The sequence below is a fragment of the Xyrauchen texanus genome, chromosome 33 (assembly GCF_025860055.1).
Source record: "Xyrauchen texanus isolate HMW12.3.18 chromosome 33, RBS_HiC_50CHRs, whole genome shotgun sequence".
Classification (NCBI taxonomy): Eukaryota; Metazoa; Chordata; class Actinopteri; order Cypriniformes; family Catostomidae; genus Xyrauchen; species Xyrauchen texanus.
The window spans coordinates 32,871,420-32,891,896 of record NC_068308.1 but is presented as its reverse complement, the minus strand read 5'-3'; the positions used below and the strand labels follow the sequence as shown (position 1 = coordinate 32,891,896).

The following is a 20,477-nucleotide window of genomic DNA, read 5'->3' as shown; positions in this document are numbered from 1 at the left end:
CTGCCCTCCAGGAAAGGTCTGGTCTACCTTACTTGAGGTTTTGGCTTGAGGTCTTAATTGTGAGTTGCTTAATCAGGTTAGGTCCTGTGCGATGTCCAAAACGTTCTGACACATCCTAGAATGTTCTCTCCAGACGGTCTGCCGTGCTACAAAGCAATCCTAATTAAAATATGGAGCTCCATATGGGACTAAACCCTGTCATGAAACGCTCTACAAACAGTAGGCAACAATAGTCTTAGAAGCATCAATAAGAATGAGAAATAAAATGAAATGTATAAATATTTTCTTCTTGCACAAATTGCATTTATCTAGAATTGAACTTATGTATGTTTATATCGGTTTATGAACATATCTAATCCAATCAGATTTTAGGATCTCATTGATTGATAAGAAATAAGAGAAATTGCAGTTGTTGTTTTCATTCACATGTCACCATCACCCTGACAGATCCTCCAAAATACACTTACATTCTGTTAAACTAAAGCTCTAAACTCTACATCCCCTACTCACCATTCTCTGACATCTCCTGCCACCACATTTCAGAACACTGGCGTCCAACCACATTTGACTCGTGGTGGTGAACAGAGCATCTACTGTTCTCCCTGTGCCCCCTAATAAAGTTCCATATCATCACCGTCAGGCAGGGTGAGGCCACAATGTCTCTTTGAAGTTTTATCGAGTGGATAACTCCAGGCTATTGGAGATCCATTGAGCTGTCTCCATGAAGGCCAGAGCCACCACAGTGGCATTTAATACTAACATTGTTCATGAGATTAATATAGAGGGCTAAAATTCTGTTGGCAAGGCAACAAATCTGTGCACCTCTGTGGCCAGGTCTTTATATGAATTAACTCTATATGAAATAAGTGGAGATGAATGGGATGTGAAATTGAGGTGAAATTATATCTAGTCTTATGCATTTAGGTGTTTGAGTGTGTTGGATGGGAATGAGTTTAGAAAGTATTTTTTTTTTTTTTGTATCTGATTTTGTGCTACTTATCACTTTTCTTGGAAACGCTGGCATTACTACAGCAGTTAACAATGTGTCATATATATATATATATATATATATATATATATATATATATATATATATATATATATATATACACATATAGTATATGCAAACATCTTGAATGGGGCCAGTCCATTATCATTAAAATAGATGCTATTTCAAATGTATAGCCAAAATACATTATACATGTTATGTTAACATAATTTTAGTGAGATACATTTCTTACATGTTTACCAGTGTTGCATTATCATGGCAATGAAATTATATATAGCTACTAATGCTTGTAACTTTACACGTATAAGGTTATAAGAGATGTTATCCCACTAAAATCATGTTAGAGTTCTCTGAAGACAAGATTTAATATTTAATGTCATTTATAGCCTGCTTCTCGGGTAAATGTGTCTTGTTACAATTTATTTATATTTTTTTATGTTTTTACTTAAAAGAATGTTACAGGTTCAATCAAATTGAGCTCAATCAACAGCGTTTGTGACATTGTTGATAACCCAAAAATTCTAATTAATAATAATTATAATGATAAAAAATGGTCACATCCCTCATTTATGAAAATAAATAAATCCCTTTGAATTAAGTTTATTTTTTCTTACCTCATTGGCAAATCATTTTTCTTGTTTTTAGCATACAATAAACCTCTGTAAACAAGATTTAAAGGAATAGTTCACCCAAAAATGTTAATTCTCTCATCATTTATTCACCCTGATGCCATCTCAAACTCATATAACATTTCTTTCTTCTGCGGAACACACAAAAAGAAACTTTCTAAGGATACATTATTTTTAATTCAATGGGGTCCAAAACGTTCAAGCTCCAAAAAAGACACATGCACAATAAAGTTAATCCATACAACTCATGCGGTTTAATCCATGTCTTCTGAAGCAATACGAAAGACTTTGGGTGAGAAACAAACCAAAATATAACTCCTTTTTCACTATAAATATCAACATCTTCAGTCTCCTTGGCCCATTCGTGAGAGAAGCGCATGTGTCAAACACAGGAAAGTGTAATCAAGCTTCTCCCATGAATGCGCCAATATCTGTTTCTCACACAAATTCGATGATATCGCTTCAGAAGACATGGATTAAACCACTGAAGTCTGAATTATCTTTATGCAGATTTTATGTCCTTTATGGAGCTTGAAGGTTTTTGACCCTGTTGACTTACATGGACAAAAACACATCACATCATATATCCTTCAAAAAAATCTTTATTTGAGTTCCACAAAAGAACGATAGTCATACAAGTAACAGATGGCATAAGGGTAAATGGAAAAATAAATTTTTGGAGAACTATCCCTTTAATATAATGTCATTTTAAGAGCATATTTCTAAAATGCCAGTCAGATACGGATGTCTTCACAGACTTGTTGGTCTTCAGTTCGTCTAATCCCCTGCTGTGTTCAATATTCTAATAGAACTGTGGAATATGAGAAGTAAACACACACACACACACACACACACACACGTTCCTCCACTTCAGTTAACCCAGATCTGTGACACAAAAGGATTTTTCTCTTTCTTTCTCTCTGTCTTTGTAGAGCTATGGTGGGGGTGGGTAATTTTGTTTCCTAGATCACACTGGCCTTGAAACTTAAATCTAGGGGCCTGCACTGAGTTGATCTGCCTTTTTGGGATGATTGGTTCTTTGCTAGTTCTTGTTTGCTCCTAATGTAGTAATTAATGTTACTTTATACACCTTCTTGTAGTATTGGTCATGTCCTGTTAATTAATATAGTTAACTAATGTTAACAAATGCAACCTAAAAGTCATAAAGTAAAAGTAAAGACCTACAGTATGTCTAAAATCCCCAGCTAAATTTCTTTTTAATCCGGTCGGGTTGGCAAAGCTGCCCTTTATGGTACTTAATATTATGGCTGATATCTTCAGATATGATCATTTTCTTGAAACAGGTCTTTGTATATTGTGATATTTTAATTTCATGCTTGATGTTATACAGTACCAGTCAAAAGATTGGACACACAAGATACATATTCTCCTCAGTATCAATATAAACATTTCAGAGATGAAAAGAAACATCAAACAAAAGGTTTACTTTTATCGCCCATCTTCTCATCTCCCATCAACCAATTAAATTAAATTACTTTAGATTAAATTAATAAACATTGTTAAATACATTAATACTGTTGTTCCCAAACCTGTACCTGGAGGCCCCCCAACAGCTCACTTTTTGAATTCCACCACTGTGTTTCGTTTGGAGGGCTGGGTGCTAGGTAGGGCACGTCCTTTGACGGCTGCAGTATACTGAGTGTCCTCCTTTAAACAAGTCTCGTTTAAACGAGACGGCCTTCGTTGGACAAACGGAAACCGAATGTAACACTGTTGCTATGACAGCACGCCACTCTTTAACAAGCACAAGCACTTTTGGTTGAGAATGGAATTAAGTCTCTTTAGAAGGGAACGTATCAGGTAAATTTTAGGAGAGTTATAACAATGTAAACAGAAAAGAAAATAGATTTTACAGGTGCACTTTTAGTCTAATAATTTATTTTGATTATATATTAATACAATTATATAAATTATATACTCTGCACCCATCTACTAAGGTACTTTTTACTTGGAAATTAACATTCCTTGTTGTTTGAACATCATATTTATGTCATTTGTTTAGACATTTCCGTTGAAGCAAAGAATTGTGGGTTGTGAGTGCCCACGAAAAATTTACCTCATGCATCCTCCAAATTCCCATGAAAGAAGGTTGCATTCGAAGGCTGCATTCGAACTGTCCTACTCGCTTTTCTGAAACGAGACAGCCTCGATGACGTATGCGGGAGACAAATGCGAACTCTGGAGGACGCATCCTTCCAAATGAGACACAGCCCATTTCTCCCTAATCAAACATACCTGATTCAACTCATCAGCTCGTTTGAAGAGACTCCAAGACCTGGATTGGGTGTGTCAGACAAGGGAGATATACAAACTGTGCAGTGTTGGGGAACCTCTAGGAACCGGATTGGGAACCACTGCATTAATATATAAATAGATAAATATATAGATACTTTTTTTCATAAATTCTAAAACTAAAAAAAAAGAATTTCAAGCATATGCCTTTAGTTTAAACCTTTCTAAGATTATGAGTAACATACATTTTGTTAAATATGCCCAAACTTTTGACTAGTAAAACACTACAATTAATTTAAAGTTGGACTGAGTATTGATATTGATCATAGCCAAACAGCTTGGATTAGGAGAGAGAAAAACACGAGTAGTTGAATGGACACAAACATGTTTAGAGGAAAGAACAGCTGTCACATCCGTCTTGTATCAGCGGGGGAGGGCAGGGGTGGATCACATCGCTCTGTGTCAGCTGACATGTTTTGATGACCACACACAGACCCACACACACCGTGTCAGCATGCAGCTTCAGTTTCTGGGCTTCACTTCACTGTGAGGTCATGCTGAACAGAAAAAGCTCTCAAGGCTGAATATGAGGGTGGTTTGTTTGCATCTCTTTGTGTTGTTGAATTTGCTGGTATTACTGGAATGCATCTCATTAAAAACCCAGCACTGCTTTCATTCAAGAGAATACATCTCAAGAAGTAATGTTACAAGAATCATTTATTTATTGGCTTTTTGAAGCTTGTATTTATAGGATAGTTGAGAAATGAAAAACCTAGGGGGGAAAAAATGGGATATGGGATTGGGAAATGATCCAAGCCGTTTTTGAACACTCAACAGAATATGGCAGTTAAGCAAATTTGTACCTGCATTCAGGCCCGGCTTCTGACAGCTATGCTAGGGTGGGCTGGGGGATATCATAAGTGGGCATTTAGGATGGGGGAGGGGTTACTCAGACTACTAATTTAATGTCTTTAATTGGCGTAACATGGCGTAATTGTCAAGATCATAAGACCCAGTATAACTATATTTTACTGATAAACATTGTATATAATCATACATACTAATTTTAACCATTAATAGTTCTAAAGGTAACTAATATTGGCATTGTATTCATAAATTTTTTGTTATAGCATAATTTCATGTACACCTTATTTGAAACAACTGCTATTGTTAAAAGTGCTATACAAATAAATTTGACTTGACTCATAAGATTGAAGTATAGAGGTAGTATACATGGAGGTAGTATACTAAGTTTTGATATTGATCATAGCCAAACAGTATACTACCTCCATGACTAAGAAACAAGATAAAGCAATTCACTTTTAGATCAATTAGAATTACAGCCTTAAAGCAAATTACAAAGACAAATTAGAGTCCCCACAAATGCAAGGATGGAGTGGAGAGAAATAATATCAAGGAGTAAAATATGATGGAGGGAAAGGGAATATATTAGATGAGCGATCAATAACATATAAGATTAAGATCCTAAAATTTGACACAGATTGCAACTAATTAAAGAATAATTGTATAATGTTAAATGATGACAATTCTTTCTGTTTGACAGAAATGTAATAAGAAATGATGCTGCCCTACAAAGGCAAAATGCAAAATTGAGTTCTGACTGAAACAGGTCTCTTATGATTTGTCCAGTGACAGATGAGTTTGTTTCATCTGCTGAAATTCAGAGTAAGCATTGTGTGAAAATGCAGTAACAACAAAATCCATATCAAAATAATTCAAACCATGTTCTCAATTTCAATGTTAGTTAATGAGGATGGACTTTTTAGGGTAGCAAAGGGTATTGCTATTTTTTCCAGTGAAACTATATGTGTAAAGTAATTTAGGGAACACGGGAATTTGGATGGATGGATAGATGGATGGATGGAAAGTACCAAACTTGTATTTAAGCACCAAAGGTTATTTTAATGGCAAACATAGAGTAGTTTAAAAAGCAATGACAAGTAATAAACAAAAAACTATCACAGCACTGTAAAAAGATGTATAAGAGATGTAAGACTCATGGAGACAGAATCTCTCATCGACACTGAATTAACAACAGGGAAAACAGAAGCACACGACTCGCAACAGTGCGGTGCGGGACAAGTTTGATTCCTGAGTGTAGGTGTGGGCGGGATGATGTGTGTGTGGAAATGGGAGAAAGAAATGACCCGCGACACTCCCGCAAAATATAAATCTATTTAAAAAATAAAATAGATTTATTTCATGTGTGAGTGTTATTTTTGCTCCATGCAGCGGAAAGTCCCTTAGTGTTATGTGTGTTAATGCTTTATTAAAGAAAGGTACAAACAAAACTTTGAAACTAGCCAAAGGTCAATCAGACATCTGGGAATGTTAGAGTGATATTTTTTTAAATTTTTTTTTATCAGATTGGGAATTGAAATAAAAATAGCCTATGATAACAGAGAGATAGAATCTCTCGGGAGCAGGTCTGAAATATCCATCCAGCATTGACCTCTACTTTATAATTCATGTCCAGTATTTCACGAATACCTGCAGCGTGATTATGGGAAGTTGATGTAGAGGGAGGGGGAGATATTTCATAAGAGGAGCCTGTGATACATTAACAGCAGCCACATGGTCACAGCACACTGAGACAGCACCAGGCTTTTTTTATGGGCATTAAAAACCTATACATTACACCAAAACACTCAGCAGACGCTTCTTGAGTGTGTCGTTGCTTTGGCCAATGACAAAAATAAAAAAACCCTACACATTTCTGGTGCTGTTTTGTGATTGGTTGGGCAGTCTACAGCCCACCCCCATATAGTTTTTAACCAAAGCATGAATTGTAAATATATATATATATATATATATATATATATATATATATATATATATATATATATTATTATTATTATTTTATTATTTAAAACCATGTTTCCCAAATGTTTGATTGGGTGGGCAAGACTCACGTTTGGGTGGGGTCAGCCCTGCCCATTCCTACATCCGGCCCTGTCTACATTAGTAGTTATTGCAGGAAAGGCCAAAGGTGATATTTATTTTAATAATGATTAATTTAGTGGGGATGCCACTAAATTGGGATTCCAAGGGGGATTATTCAGAAACTTTCCCATATCAACAGTTTTTCTCTTTCGTTTTGTAAAGATATGAAACAAAGCCCATTTCTGTATTTCATTATACCTCACGTAGTCTTCCTTAAAGGTCCTTGACAAGTATAAAGAAAGGCAAAAAAGGAAAGAAAAAGATTTAGCAGGTATTTGGCATGAAAGCTGCAGCTCTTATTTAATGCGAATGTGGGGCTGGTTTGGGGAAAATTGCATTCCACTGTGGAATTTGAGTGGATTCATATGGATCACATATGTCTGTATGTTACAATAATATGGACTGGAGAGTTGTGTATTGGTAGTGTTAGTGCTATAACATGCAAAGAAAAGAAACCTTGAACTGTTAAGTTATAAGCACAATGTTTGTCCTGCCATAAAGATGTTATAGTAGTCCTATAAGACACAACATGATAGTGTTCTTGGTCAAGAATGAATAAACTCGATGAAATTAGGTATTAGTTCAATATCAGGGTGGAAGAAGTACAAGGGAATTTGGTTGTTTTTCTTCCACTTTCAGTGAGATTTACTCTCACTTTCAGTGTTCAGTGAAAGAGCTCTTGGACCAGATTTTTTTTTTTGTATCAATAACAGGGTTGAAGAAGTGCCAGGAAATTCTGTTGTTTTTCATACATGTCCTAGTGTAATGCAGAACAAAGAAACTTGATAAAATGTATTTTTGTCAATAACAGGATTGAATATGTGCATGGAAATTATGTTGTTTTTCTACCATTTTTATTGAGCTGGAGTAAAGGCACAAAATGATATTGTTGCTCTCGTGCAGGATGACTAAACATGACAAAATAATTCTGTCAATAACAGGGTTGAAGAAGTGCAAAGAAATGCTGTTGTTTTTTTTTCAATTTTCTATTTTAATACAGTAGAAGGCACAACATATCAGTGTTGCTCTTGGAAAGGATTACTAATCTTGATGAAATTAGTTTCTACATCAATAACAGGGTTGAAAAAGTGCATGAAAAACACATGTTGTTTTTCATCCATTTCTTAGTGCAACACAGTAAAAGACCCAAAATGATGGTGTTGTTCTTGGACAGGATAAATACACTCGATGAAATTTGTTTTTATGTTAGCAACCGGGTTCAAGAGTATGTAAAAAAATTATTTTTTTAAATAGTCTAGATATTAAGTGAAGATCAGACAGACCCTAAAACCATCACTGGAAATCCCCAGATTCTGAATTCCTGGTGAGAATAGAGATAGAGAGAGGGAGGAGACTGGTGAGGACAGAGAAGTATGCTTAAAAGGATATTCAAACACTAAAAGCCTGCGCTACGATTGTTCGTTCTCTCTTATTTTCTTTCCCCATCTCCAGTTGTCTCTTAGTGCTTTTGGACAGACTATAGAGAATACTAAGAGACCTACGATGTCAGTGTTGCACTTGGACAGGGTAAATATAAACATGATGAAATTAGTTTTTATGACAGTATATCAAACAATCGTACAACAGTTTCGCTATTCAGAGAGTAAATGATCAGAATCAGTCCCTAAATCCTGCATAAGTAGTTCCTAGATTCTGAATCGATGGTGAGATTAAAGAAGTAAGGAATGTGGAGAGGGGAAGTGAGGATAGACAAGTAATAATAAAAGGATTTGCTAACATATTATAGTCTGAGCTATGATGGTTCTTTCTCTCTTTTTATTTTACTGCTCTCCAGTTGGCACATGATACTTGGTCAAAATCTCTGGTCAACTCTGGTCAAAGTCTTATAAGTGTAAGCCAGATATGTCAAAATGAGTAGTGGGAAGGTATTGATGGAGAGCAGGTTTAAGATGGAAATGTATTAGTGTGTCAAAGAAAGTATAGAGAAGACATGCTCATAGCCCCATTACCCTTACAAAAAATGATCATGGTATCACCATTAAAATAGACTATGGTAATAAGTTTTTGGACACTTCCATGCTGATAATACCATGGCAGTCTTTGATGTACCTAATGGTACCTTTTAAACATCATGGTATAAAAATATAGCATTTGAATAGTACCATGGTGTATTGTGGGGTCCAAAAGTCTTTAATTATAAGCTCTATTATTTTGAAAAGGTTTCAGTAAAGAAAAGTTATCATGTAAAATGGAGAAGAAATATTTACGATTCTGCTCTATTTCTCGGTCACTAATCAAATGTAAGCACACTTGAGGCATTGATTTGTTAACTCTTTTTTTTTTTACAAAAGGTCAGATTTCCTTTCTTCCACTGAAGCACACAAGATGCTGGATAACATGGTCATCAGGTTTTGCACAAACTTGTGGAATCCATGCCAGCACGTTGTCATTACAGCAAAATGGGGACTTTAGAAATTAGAAGAAATTATTAAATTCATGTACATTTTTCATGTGAGATTTACTCTCAAATAACCTGTTATGAAAAATGTTGTATTAAATGTCTTTTGGACCCATCTGTATATCAAAGTACTATGGTATGACCATTTGTTATATCACTAATTCATGGTACCGCCAGAGGTTTTTGTAAGGGTACTACACCATTTTTGAGAAAGAAACCATTTTTAGCCCAATGAAATTATTTGGCCCATATGTGACTAAAATATGGCCCTCACTGTACTTTAAACCCCATGTCTCTGTTTACCTCTAGGAGGCGCTTGTTTTCTCCTTTAAGACTGGGGGCCTCCATCATACTCTTCCAACTCAAGGGGTGAGGACATGCATTGTGCATTGATTGACAGGAAGTTGCTTCTAAGTGCTCATCCATTCCTATACTCTACATTAGATTCATACATACATGGTCAATCCTCCTCCATATGGTGACACATACAATATGTTGTTATTGGTTATTGGTGCCACTATGTACAATAATAGTCCCAAAGCATCAAGGATACTATAGCAGAAGATAATTTTACTAGACTGGTTGTAGACGTTCTTTGGTTTGTCTCTCTATTTGTAAATGCACGCCCCTTACATTAGCAACAAGTGTGGATGCTTGTGCCTTTTCATTCATTGGCCATTCAATGCAGAAGTTGTGTTATCGGAAAGATTTATGACTTTTAGAAACAGACAGATACTAAAAAGATACATTTATGTGTTAGTATCAGAAATGTCTATCATAAAGATGCATTTAAAAATATACTTAAGAAACATGCTCATAGTAAAAGAAGCTTTTAGAGATTAGAAGTGAAGAGATTGGGAGAAAATGAGCACCCCCATGAACATAAACTGGTTAAGTGATATAAAGTAAGAGAGGAATTAAGAAGAGAAATAAGAGATACCAAATGTAGTCCAGTGGAATGCGATATGGTTCATTAAATCCAGTGACCAGAATGCAAGGCCTCAGTGTCTGTTGTCTTTTATCACATTGCGAGAGCAGAATTTAAATAAAAAGTTAAGAACCCGAAAACACAAGAACACAAACACAAAAGAGCTCTTGCCACAGAAGTTCTTGTGATATCAATCTCACATTAAAAATACCAAGCATTACATTATTATACTCGACAATGGCATGGTAACTTAAAGTTTGTTATATGAGCAATGATTTTAACCTTTGACTTTTCAAATCAAATGTATTTTTGACCAAGTTAATAAACAAAACTTAGCTATTTCACCAAATTCACACTTGTCAGACTTTATTTGAGTTCTTTAAGGGTGGGTTGCACCAACAAGGATTAGTCTTGAACTAAGATTAAATCCAGGTTTATCTGATAATTCTGTTACACCAAAGGTAAAAATAATCAGGGTTAAATTTAAACCATCGTTTTGATCCTGATTTCAATTTCATTGTAAATCTAGATTCAATTTAATCATGTTGCTCCATTACTTTAAACTCTGCTTTAAATCTCTTTTAGGTATTACCTTGAAATTTGTAGCTGAGGTATATTTTCGACATTTTCTTAAACTTTTTGATCAACCCTGTGTACTAAAGATTTAAAGCTAGGTTACGGAATCCATCATGGCGAACAAAAATAACCACAGACGAAGGTTTTGATCACATTTTAAGATTTCTGATTTGTTAAACTGAATTTACATTTATGCATTAGCAGACACTTTTATCCAAAGCGACATACAGTGCACTTATTACATGGACAATCCCCCCAGAGCAACCTTGAGTTAAGTGCCTTGCTCAAGGACACAATGGTGGTGGCTGTGGGGATCGAACCGGCACCCTTCTGCTTAACATTTCTGTGGTTTAGCCCACTACGCCACCACCACTCATTATTTAAAATTAAGCGGAGCAACACAAATCAAATAAAAATAAAAATAGGATCAACAAATGGTGGATTACCTCTGCACTCAATTTAATTGAGTCCTTATTGGAGCAACCCAAGACATTTTAACTTCTGTTGTCATATTTGTTTTTCTAAGTTCTGGCCATTATAGACCTAAATTTGGAAGGTATATAAACCTGAATTATCTGCACTACTGCACAAATAGCATAACAAAATAAAGAGCATTGCGTAAATGTACAAACCTGCCTGTCAATGTGATGGTGACAGATGATGATTATTTGTTGCACAAGCTTGGGTTCAATGGACTGTACCTAGACATCTTCTTAAATCATATTTCCCCTCCTTCAAATTTGAGATTGTGGAAGCAATTTCCATCACTTATGCTTTGCTCAATTTGTCTCTCTCCGCCATAGGGCAGCGACAGCGAATATGAGGTGGATCCTAACCGGCAGAAGACTCATTCGTTCGTTAACCACTACATCAGCGACCCCACCTACTACAACTCCTGGCGTAGGCAGCAGAAGGGAATATCTCGAGTACAGGCCTACAACTACACTGAATCAGAGTCTGGAGATCCCAAACCCAGTGCCCCTCCACCACCTCTGCCCCCTCTACCCCCATTCCCCCCACAGCTAAGTTCACCAACACCCCAGAGCCAGTCCCAGACTGGCACCCTCTTCAGACCCAAGGGCAGCCGAACTCCTACTCCCTCCCAGCAGAGCTCAAACCCGCCAAGTCAGCATGGCACACTTTATCGTCCCCCGAGCAGTTTGGCCCCTGGCTCAAGGGCCCCAATTGCTGGCTTCTCATCATTTGTTTAATAGAATGAAAATATATGTACAGAGGAATAAAATATGAAGGCAGAAAGATCTTCTACTTTTCCAAAGCCTGGTCAAACGTATGTAGAAGTATGACAGCAAATATCAACCCTGGATCTGTTGCGCAACGTCATTGCAAGCTTATTTTTATTTTTATACTCTTTATTTGGTCTCAGAATTGCACACAGATGCCAGAGGTGTATTTGCTCTTTGGTTTCTTTGCTTGTGTGTGTTGCTTTCAGTGTATGTTGCTTCATATGAAAGACAATCACTTGAAAAGACAAGCAATGAGAAAAGTGAGCTTTTTTGTTTAAGTTGGGGTTTGTTTGTGCTGCACGTGAAACTGCATGGCTTGATTACTTTTTCAAATTAATTTAGTTTTTCATCTTGTTTTAATTTTTTTAATTTTAATTTTTTACTATAATTATTTGTTTATTTTGTTCCATATTATACAGTTAAACACAATCAAAGTAAGTTACATATGCTGGACAAGAGCACCAACACATGAAAAATTAATAAATAATAGGGCCTGTCTAAGGTGAAAATATTGTGTTGTATCTTAGCACTTAACGTAACGGTGTTTGGGACATCAAGAAAAAAGCAAAACTTTAAAAAATTATTTTGACTCCTTACGCTTTTGACAAAGTACTTGGGTGAGAAGGAAAAGTTACAAAGTTCATTCTGATCAAGCGACTAAGAGACTGTGATCTGATGAAGACTTGCCAGCACTTAGAACATGTAAGAGTTGGAAGGCCAGCATAATCTATTGATGTGACAGGTACATTTTCACCAGTGCTTTAAAAAGGCCACGGGTCAAATTAAGTGCTTCATGCTAAATAGTTTTTTGAATGTTTTTCCAGAGGGGAAATGTGCATTGTGTTTGTAAAGTTGATGATAGGAGCTCAAGTATATTTCCCATGTGAAACTGATGGGTCAAAGGCCAAATATGTAAAAGCCTCATTTAGTGTTATACTATTATACTTTTGCTCTGGATCAAGCATTCAGAGTTATTAATGTCAGCATTAGGTGTGTTGAGGGCGTGTCATTTGTTGCTCCTTTTGATTTGACTCTATGATGTCATCCTGAGCTTTAGGTCGTATTTCCCCTGTACAAATGTTACCGTCGGACACAAAAATAAACAGCAGAGATTATTCTTTTTCCAGCATTTCAAGCAGTGCTGGACTTCAAATGCCTAGCGAAAAGTTTCTATTCTCACACTTCTTCATTACGGAGATCTTTCAAAGACATTTACCACTACCAAGTCATCTTTGCCGTTAATGGCTTTACTACATGGAAGCTCTGATTATCTGGCAAGATATTATGTCATAGCTGATAACATTTCAAAGATTGTGCAACCAAGCAAATGTATTTTACCTGTGTACTTTGGACCACATGGATAATTCACCACTTTGCTTTGGCACGGATATTTAAAGTTTCAGAAGATAAAAGAAAACGGACTAAGGGACCTGACATGAAGCCAGCAGAGAACAAAATGGCACTTGCACAGCTTATTTTTGTGGTTTAATGATGTCGTTTGCTCTTTCTTTTCTGTGAAGTGATGTTACTGTGTGTACTGTATAAACAAGGCCAATCACATGCTCAGTCTGCCTGAACACAGTATATTCCTAAATAAATGATGTTTTATGCAAATGTTATTGGCTTGAATGGCGATTTGAAAAGGGAAATTTGAAGGGTCATGACCTTGGAATTACATATTTATTTCCAATCTAGATCTAGATCTAATCTAAGCCATATTCATAAATTACCAGATCACAAAAAGTGTTATAGCACTTTAACATAAATATTTTCTTGCATGTCAACTACTGTTATGGTTTCTGGCCTAACCCTTACCCTAAAATCAGATTGGTTGATAGAAATGCCATTCAAAAAGTGACAAGGATGTTGATCTATGTCATAATTGGCAAATCAAGGTGACGGAATATGTTTGCATCCAATAATGTTATACTTTTTGCGTGTTAATTTGAGCATCCGTTTGTATTCGTTACACTGTAAAGGTTAATGTGAAAAATCGGTCTTTAAAGCCCTCTGATGGCTATATGTGTGGCCTGTCACTTAAAGTTTCTCAGCCCTGTTGCTCCCTTTGTGTTAAAGAGTGTTTGTAAATCGGATCAACAGACCTGTGAAACCCTTTTACGTTGGTAACATCTGTTCACTCCAGACAGTCTACTGTCAGACTGCTCCACCAAGTATAGACAGCATAAAGCATGCTTTTTGACCATATAAGCAAGAACATTTATTTTTCACATTTTACACATACTTATTATTTTCTTTCCCTGTGGTGATCAAAATCATTTTTAATACTTAAGTGACAACTGCAAACATTAAAAAATCTCTCTTCTGGATTATTTCTCTCCAAATCCCTCACAGGAGGAGGAGGGTGGTGAGAGTAAGACAGAGAACCCTGTAATTTTAGGGCAATGATCTCACAGACAGAAATGTGTGTAAATGGAGGGAGATCCCCAACATACTCATCCCGCTGTGGACCCTTTTTGTATCCAATTTTAAACTAATTTGCACATTAAAGTTGATTTTCTTGATCTTAATACACAAGAGGAACTTCTTAAAGAATATAAACACTAACGTTTGAGTAACTGCTGTCCTTTTAAGGTGAAGTGTAACATTTCTATGCCACTAGTGTCACTAATTGGAATTGCAAAAATAATGACTATTTTATGCATTTTTCTGAAGTACTCCCCCCATCTTCCACTGTTTGGACAAACAGACAGCCCCCACCCCAAAGTGAGACAACGGTGAGTCAGTGTTGTTATGTTGGGCAGTTTGCGATACTTAAACAGAGTACATATAGAAAAAGTTTATAGAAAAACAGAGCCGCAGTGTCTTTACATTATACTTGTCTTTGGCTGAAGGCAAAAAAAATATATTTTTTTCATGTAAAAAATTATATTGACGTAAAATCCTGTGTCTAAAACTGTCCTAAGAGCATAACTTTCAGTGAATTAAGTTATGTACTCCCTTTCAAAAATAAATAAATAATATATATATATATATATATATATATATATATATATATATATATATATATATATATATATATATATATGAGAGAGAGAGAGAGAGAGAGAGAGAGAGAGAGAGAGACTGTTGTATATTAGCAATATTACACTCGCAATCGTGCTATATGGCCCTAAATCAGCACTGCTGTGATAACCTATGGCACTTGGCCTGCGGCGGAATCACAGCAGTGCTGATGTAGTGCTATATCGCACTCTTGCTCATGTGGTATTGCTTATAACCAACCGTTCAATGAACAAGTAAATTTAAAAGAATTAGGAAAAACTGAATACTGTCATAAAAAATGCATTTGTGCTTGGAACTACTTTCTTACATGACCGATCAGAATCTGCCGTTGCTGGTTCAAAACAAATGATGCGTCCAAGCCTTTGTTAGGAATTAAAAAATGTCACTTCAGAAATAGCATCACGGCTTGTGCTGTTTCTAACAAGTTATTGGATAAGCAAGGATGTGTGTGTGTGTGAGTGAGAGAGAGAGAGAGAGAGAGAGAGCGCGAGAGAGCGTGTGCAATCACCTGTTGCCACTCTCAAGCTGAGATGCTGTCAGCTTTCTGAAGGTCAGCTTTCTCAGTGGAAAAATAGCATCCAAGCAGGGGAAATTCTCGCTGTAGCTGGTGAGAGTTGATCACTATAGAAACCACATTTTAAACAGCACCCATTGTGAAATGAATAAGTCTGTTGTGTCTCTCAGCTGCGATGAGCCATAATGCTGAAGTTGTTCGTTTAAAGTCGTTTAAAGCTATTTCCTAGCTTTAGTAGTAGTAATTCAAGCAATCACAAAGAGCTGGTTTATGTAAACACTAGCTAACGCGGATTCAATTCACATCACCTAACTGGCTCATTTTAAACACAAAAATGATCTTTTGCCACCACCTGCAGGCTAACATATGTAATAAAAAAAAGACTCTCTTAACACTTATGCACTGCTCTTACACTTTTGTTTAGAACAGCATGAACACGGAGTGATACACACACAGTGAAGCGTCGGGACTGCTGATGGTGTCAGACCATCAATGCTCATGGAACGTCTCTCGTTCAATCAGATTCGACGACCGGAACTAACTGTTGTGTGTATATATATATATATATCTTCCTTTTTCTTTACCAGAAGTAAAATCTAATATAAAACATGTGCTTCTGAGCACTGCATACCTGAATTCAACTAAATATCTTTTGACATATAAATGATTGATGTGCACAAGCCCAACTGATAAATATTAAAGGAAAATATGCTTATGTAATATCAGGTTATATAAAGTCTGTGGATACAGCATGTCTGGAGTTTGTAGGCATTGGAAGCATTTTTTTTTTTTTATGTTAGTCTTAACTCAGACATCAAGAGATTATCTTGATTTATCTATGACTTGATTTATCATCCTACAAAACTATGAGAAGAGGGAGATCATTGGTGGTTTTGGATGATTTTTGAGATTGAAGTTCTTCATTTAATTTAATCAGGTCATGGGGCTCTATCAAGGGTTCTTTGAAGGATCAAGATCAACAAAAAACACTTTAATGATCAAGAACCATTCTTCTCTGTAGTATAGGGTTCTTAAATGGTTCTTAGGAGATTATAATGTTCATGATAAGTAGTTTAATAACTGTCTGTATCATGCCATGAGCAATTAGCTAACCAATATTTAACTATATCCACATCTGGACTTTAAAATCTTTTATTTTAAGACTCTATTAATGTAATGCAGGTGCAATTCATGCATAAACCATCTGCACAGTTGGCTCCTGTTTGTGGTTACATCTGTTAATTTTGTGTTAATTCTTAAATTATATAGTGCTTCTGCTTCCGTAGAACAGTTATATACACCATACCGAGATCAAAAAGTTGATAAATGATTTGATGGCAATTAAAGAATAGTTCTTTACCACTAAATATGAGCTCATTGATCAACCTATGCTTGCTAACACTATAAAAAGGACATCAGGAAGCAATCACCTGTTTTAGAAGTTATGGGGATTTTGCTGACTGATTTTGTGGCTTTTTACAAGAACGTTTGAAGGGGAATCTGACTTTGAAAGTTCTGCAAATGTAATTAGGGTTTTATATTGTTTTTAATCACAACAAAACACAAAAAATGGCATAAGTACTCAGATGGGCATTGGGATTTTCTTATATGCCGACATATGCCTATTTGCCATTGGGTATGTCTGTACTTGGATGTTATGGGTTAATTTGAATGCTATTTTGAATGTCCTTATGTGTATTTAATGGTTTTATTGCTAATGTTGTATCCTGATATTTATGACAAAGATGGAGGATGTGTGTGTACACTGTGATGCTGTGCAATCATTTATGTTGCCAGGCACAAAAGCCTTTGTATTTATCAGTGAGGTTGACTGAAAGTTTAGGAGCACTAATATTTTTGTTTTTACTACTTGTGTGGGGGAGATTTTGGGTGTAGATATATTGTACAAAATATGCTCATGTCTGTCTGTTTTGTGCAATGGTGGAGCATTGCATTGCCTTTCAGATCTATATAGAAGTAAAACCAAAATATGTGCTAGCATGAAGTTAGAGAGCTAAAATTAAGATTAATTCAGATGTACATGAAGGAGAAAGAGCTATTTTTATCACTTAACAAAATATGTTTGGCCAACGTGCAATTATGACCACTGGAATTATATTGTGTGGTTAAATTAATCACAAATGCTATTGTTGGTTATCACTTTAACACCAATCATTTTGTTCATTGTGACCACAGTCCTAATCAAATAGAAAGCCAGCCTTTTTAATTCTCAGACATAAACAATCATGGATACTTTTGTAAATACACCTGTTGACCCTGTTTTAGTTTTTCTACATATAATATTTGTTAATCTAAAATGTGTTTATTTTTGTTTCATCCTGTGGTGTGGTTCACATCATTAATATTACCTACCAGTGCTGCATCAAAGGACTTTTGAAAATGCACATTTTATGGCCTGTCTATCGGGGTATAATGTATAATAATGAGTGTTTAGTGCAAAGAGTGTACTATGTGATTAAATATATATATTCTGTACTAGACAATATGAAAAAAAAAAAAAAAAATAGAAACACTTGATGGAACTTGTGCAGTCATCTGTCTTTGGGGAATTTTTTGGTCTTTTGAGAAAAAACAAATAAATAAATACTTAAATAAAATAATATGGCCTGATGACAGAATTATAGTATTTTCTAAATAAAATATAAGCAAAGTAAAAAAAATATTTTTGTGAGTGTTTTTATAGTGTATTTTGTGTATTTTTTGTGATTGTTTATATATATATATATATATATATATATATATATATATATATATATATATATATATATACAGTATATATATATATATATAGTGATCATCTTTTAGTGATTTTTAAAATGTATCTCAGATTGCATAATCTGTTCAGAAACAAAATTATTTTACTTGGAAAAAAGTCCAATAAGAAATACACAAGAAATAATAATGATTAAATTATAATTACATATATATATATATATATATATATATATATATATATATATATATATATATATATATATGTAGGTATCCTACTTGATGTACATGTTCTACATTTGGAAATATTTGCATCAAACTTTGCTGACATCACATTAACTCATCTATAAGCATTATAACAGTTATGTAATAATGTTTGTGAATGTTGTAATGAAAGTTACATGCAGCACAGCCATTGGATTTAAATTTGACAGTAGTCCTTTAAAAGGCGGTGGAGGGCGGAGATCACAGCTCAGGGGGGCGGAGAATATTTTAGGCTGTGTAGAGGAGTGTGCGAGTCAGTTACCTAAAATGAGCGAGGGGGTGGGGCGTAGTCGCAAAGACCGCTCGCTTGGAGGCGGGGCTGTAGATGGAGTGCAGTCACGCAGGCTAAGGGCAGTCAGGACGATTGAAATGCATTAGTACGCCATCTCACATTGAGCCCTCCGGGACGTGTGTATGCTCTCGTTTGTCCTGTTTAGCAACATTTGCTCATTTATAAGTGCGTGACTGAAACATAAGGCTGTTGATAGTCTGAAGGATATTTGCAACATATGTCAAGCTGAGCCGGTGCTCTGTTAATATTTACCCAAAAGACTATTTTGTTTGGAGTGTGATTGTATTGAACTTGGTCCGTTGTTGTTGCCTGAGAGTAGCTCAACTTGGCATTTGGGCTCCTGGCATCCAAGAGAAGGAACCACAAATTGGTAAGGATTTTATTTACATTAAATAAACACATTAACTCAAAAAATGAAGTTTCGTATTTAAATAAGCTATTTTGCCTTTTAATCTATCAGAAGAGTTGCAGAACAACTTTAGATAAAAGTACATTGTGTTAGATAAGACATATGAGGATTGTTCTGCACTGATAAGGGTTTCCATACAAACCTTTTCCGTCTGTTTAACGTCTTCTTTAGTTGTGTTTATGACATTTGAGAGTTTGGCAGTGTGAGTGCAAGCAGGGGCCAGTCAAGCAGGTATTGGACTCATTTGAATTTCAAATAGGCTTCACAACTGCTGTTTTTTTTTTATTCTTAGAAATGTACCTACTATGTGTAGTTTGCTTTGTGCTATGGTCATTATATTTAAGTTTTTCTTGGGGTTATTGTATTATTTTAGGTAATTTTATCTTTGTAGTATGCTGCACATTTGGCTTTGTTTTATAACAGAATTGCACAGACTGTGTGACCAGTCCTTACGTTAATGCACAAACACCACAGTGACTTGTCCTTTGTGTGACTCGGCAACACTAGTCACCTGTGCTGCTCAGACGACCTCATAGATGTTTTGATATAATCTGCCCAGCTGTCCACACACTCTATGGGAGGTCAAAACATCTGTGCTCAAATGCAGTAAAGTGCAACCAGGGGAGCTTAACTTTCCTAAATTTAGCCTGCAGGTTTGTGTGTACAGTGGTGTCCAAAGTCTGAGACCACATTGATAATCTGTGAACACCCCCTTAATTTAATATTAAGACAAATTCTGCTGTTAAAAGCCCATATTCTGCTAATTTACAGGTTAACATTTTATTTTTGGGGTCTACTAAAATTGGTTTACATGCTTTAAAGTAAAACAAAACACGTTATTTTTCACATACTGTAAAGGTGTTTTCCCCACTCTTCATACTGTGGCCGAAATGCTCTGATTTACTCTTTAAAGCCCCCCTTTCCGAAAAGCCCAGTCTGCTCTGATTGGTCTGCTGGCCTAGACTGTTTGGTAAACTGTGTAGAGCTTGTGTCGGAAATGTCAGATTTTCAGGCTTCCTGAGCAGCTGTAAATACTATTGTAAATATGGTAACAATGGCATTGGTTTTTGCCATACCAGTTTGAGTCCGATAATGAATGAAATAATGAAAGTTTGGAAGAACAAGTCAATCAACCCGAACCACCTTCGCAAGCACAATTTGAGCAGAACGTTTCACATTGGTACATTTTTTTAATTTTGTAGCTTTCTTACAAGTTGAT

The 20,477-nt window shown here is 35.7% G+C and overlaps 2 protein-coding genes across 2 annotated transcripts in view; both read left to right on the top strand.

Moving 5' to 3' along the window:
* The window catches only part of LOC127626653 (protein sidekick-2-like), a 92,545-nt gene extending 78,946 nt beyond the window's left edge, over positions 1–13,599 (top strand). The window contains exons 44-45 of the mRNA XM_052102632.1: positions 9,584–9,643; positions 11,582–13,599. Of these exons, the coding sequence (XP_051958592.1) occupies positions 9,584–9,643; positions 11,582–11,989 (468 nt within the window). The 3' untranslated portion in view covers positions 11,990–13,599. The remainder of the gene's footprint in view (positions 1–9,583; positions 9,644–11,581) is intronic.
* Positions 13,600–18,890: 5,291 nt separating this feature from the next.
* Positions 18,891–20,477, top strand: part of LOC127627146 (cdc42 effector protein 4-like) — a 31,357-nt gene continuing 29,770 nt past the window's right edge. Inside the window, exon 1 of the mRNA XM_052103401.1 lies at positions 18,891–19,219. The gene's annotated coding sequence lies outside the window, so the exon portion shown is untranslated. The remainder of the gene's footprint in view (positions 19,220–20,477) is intronic.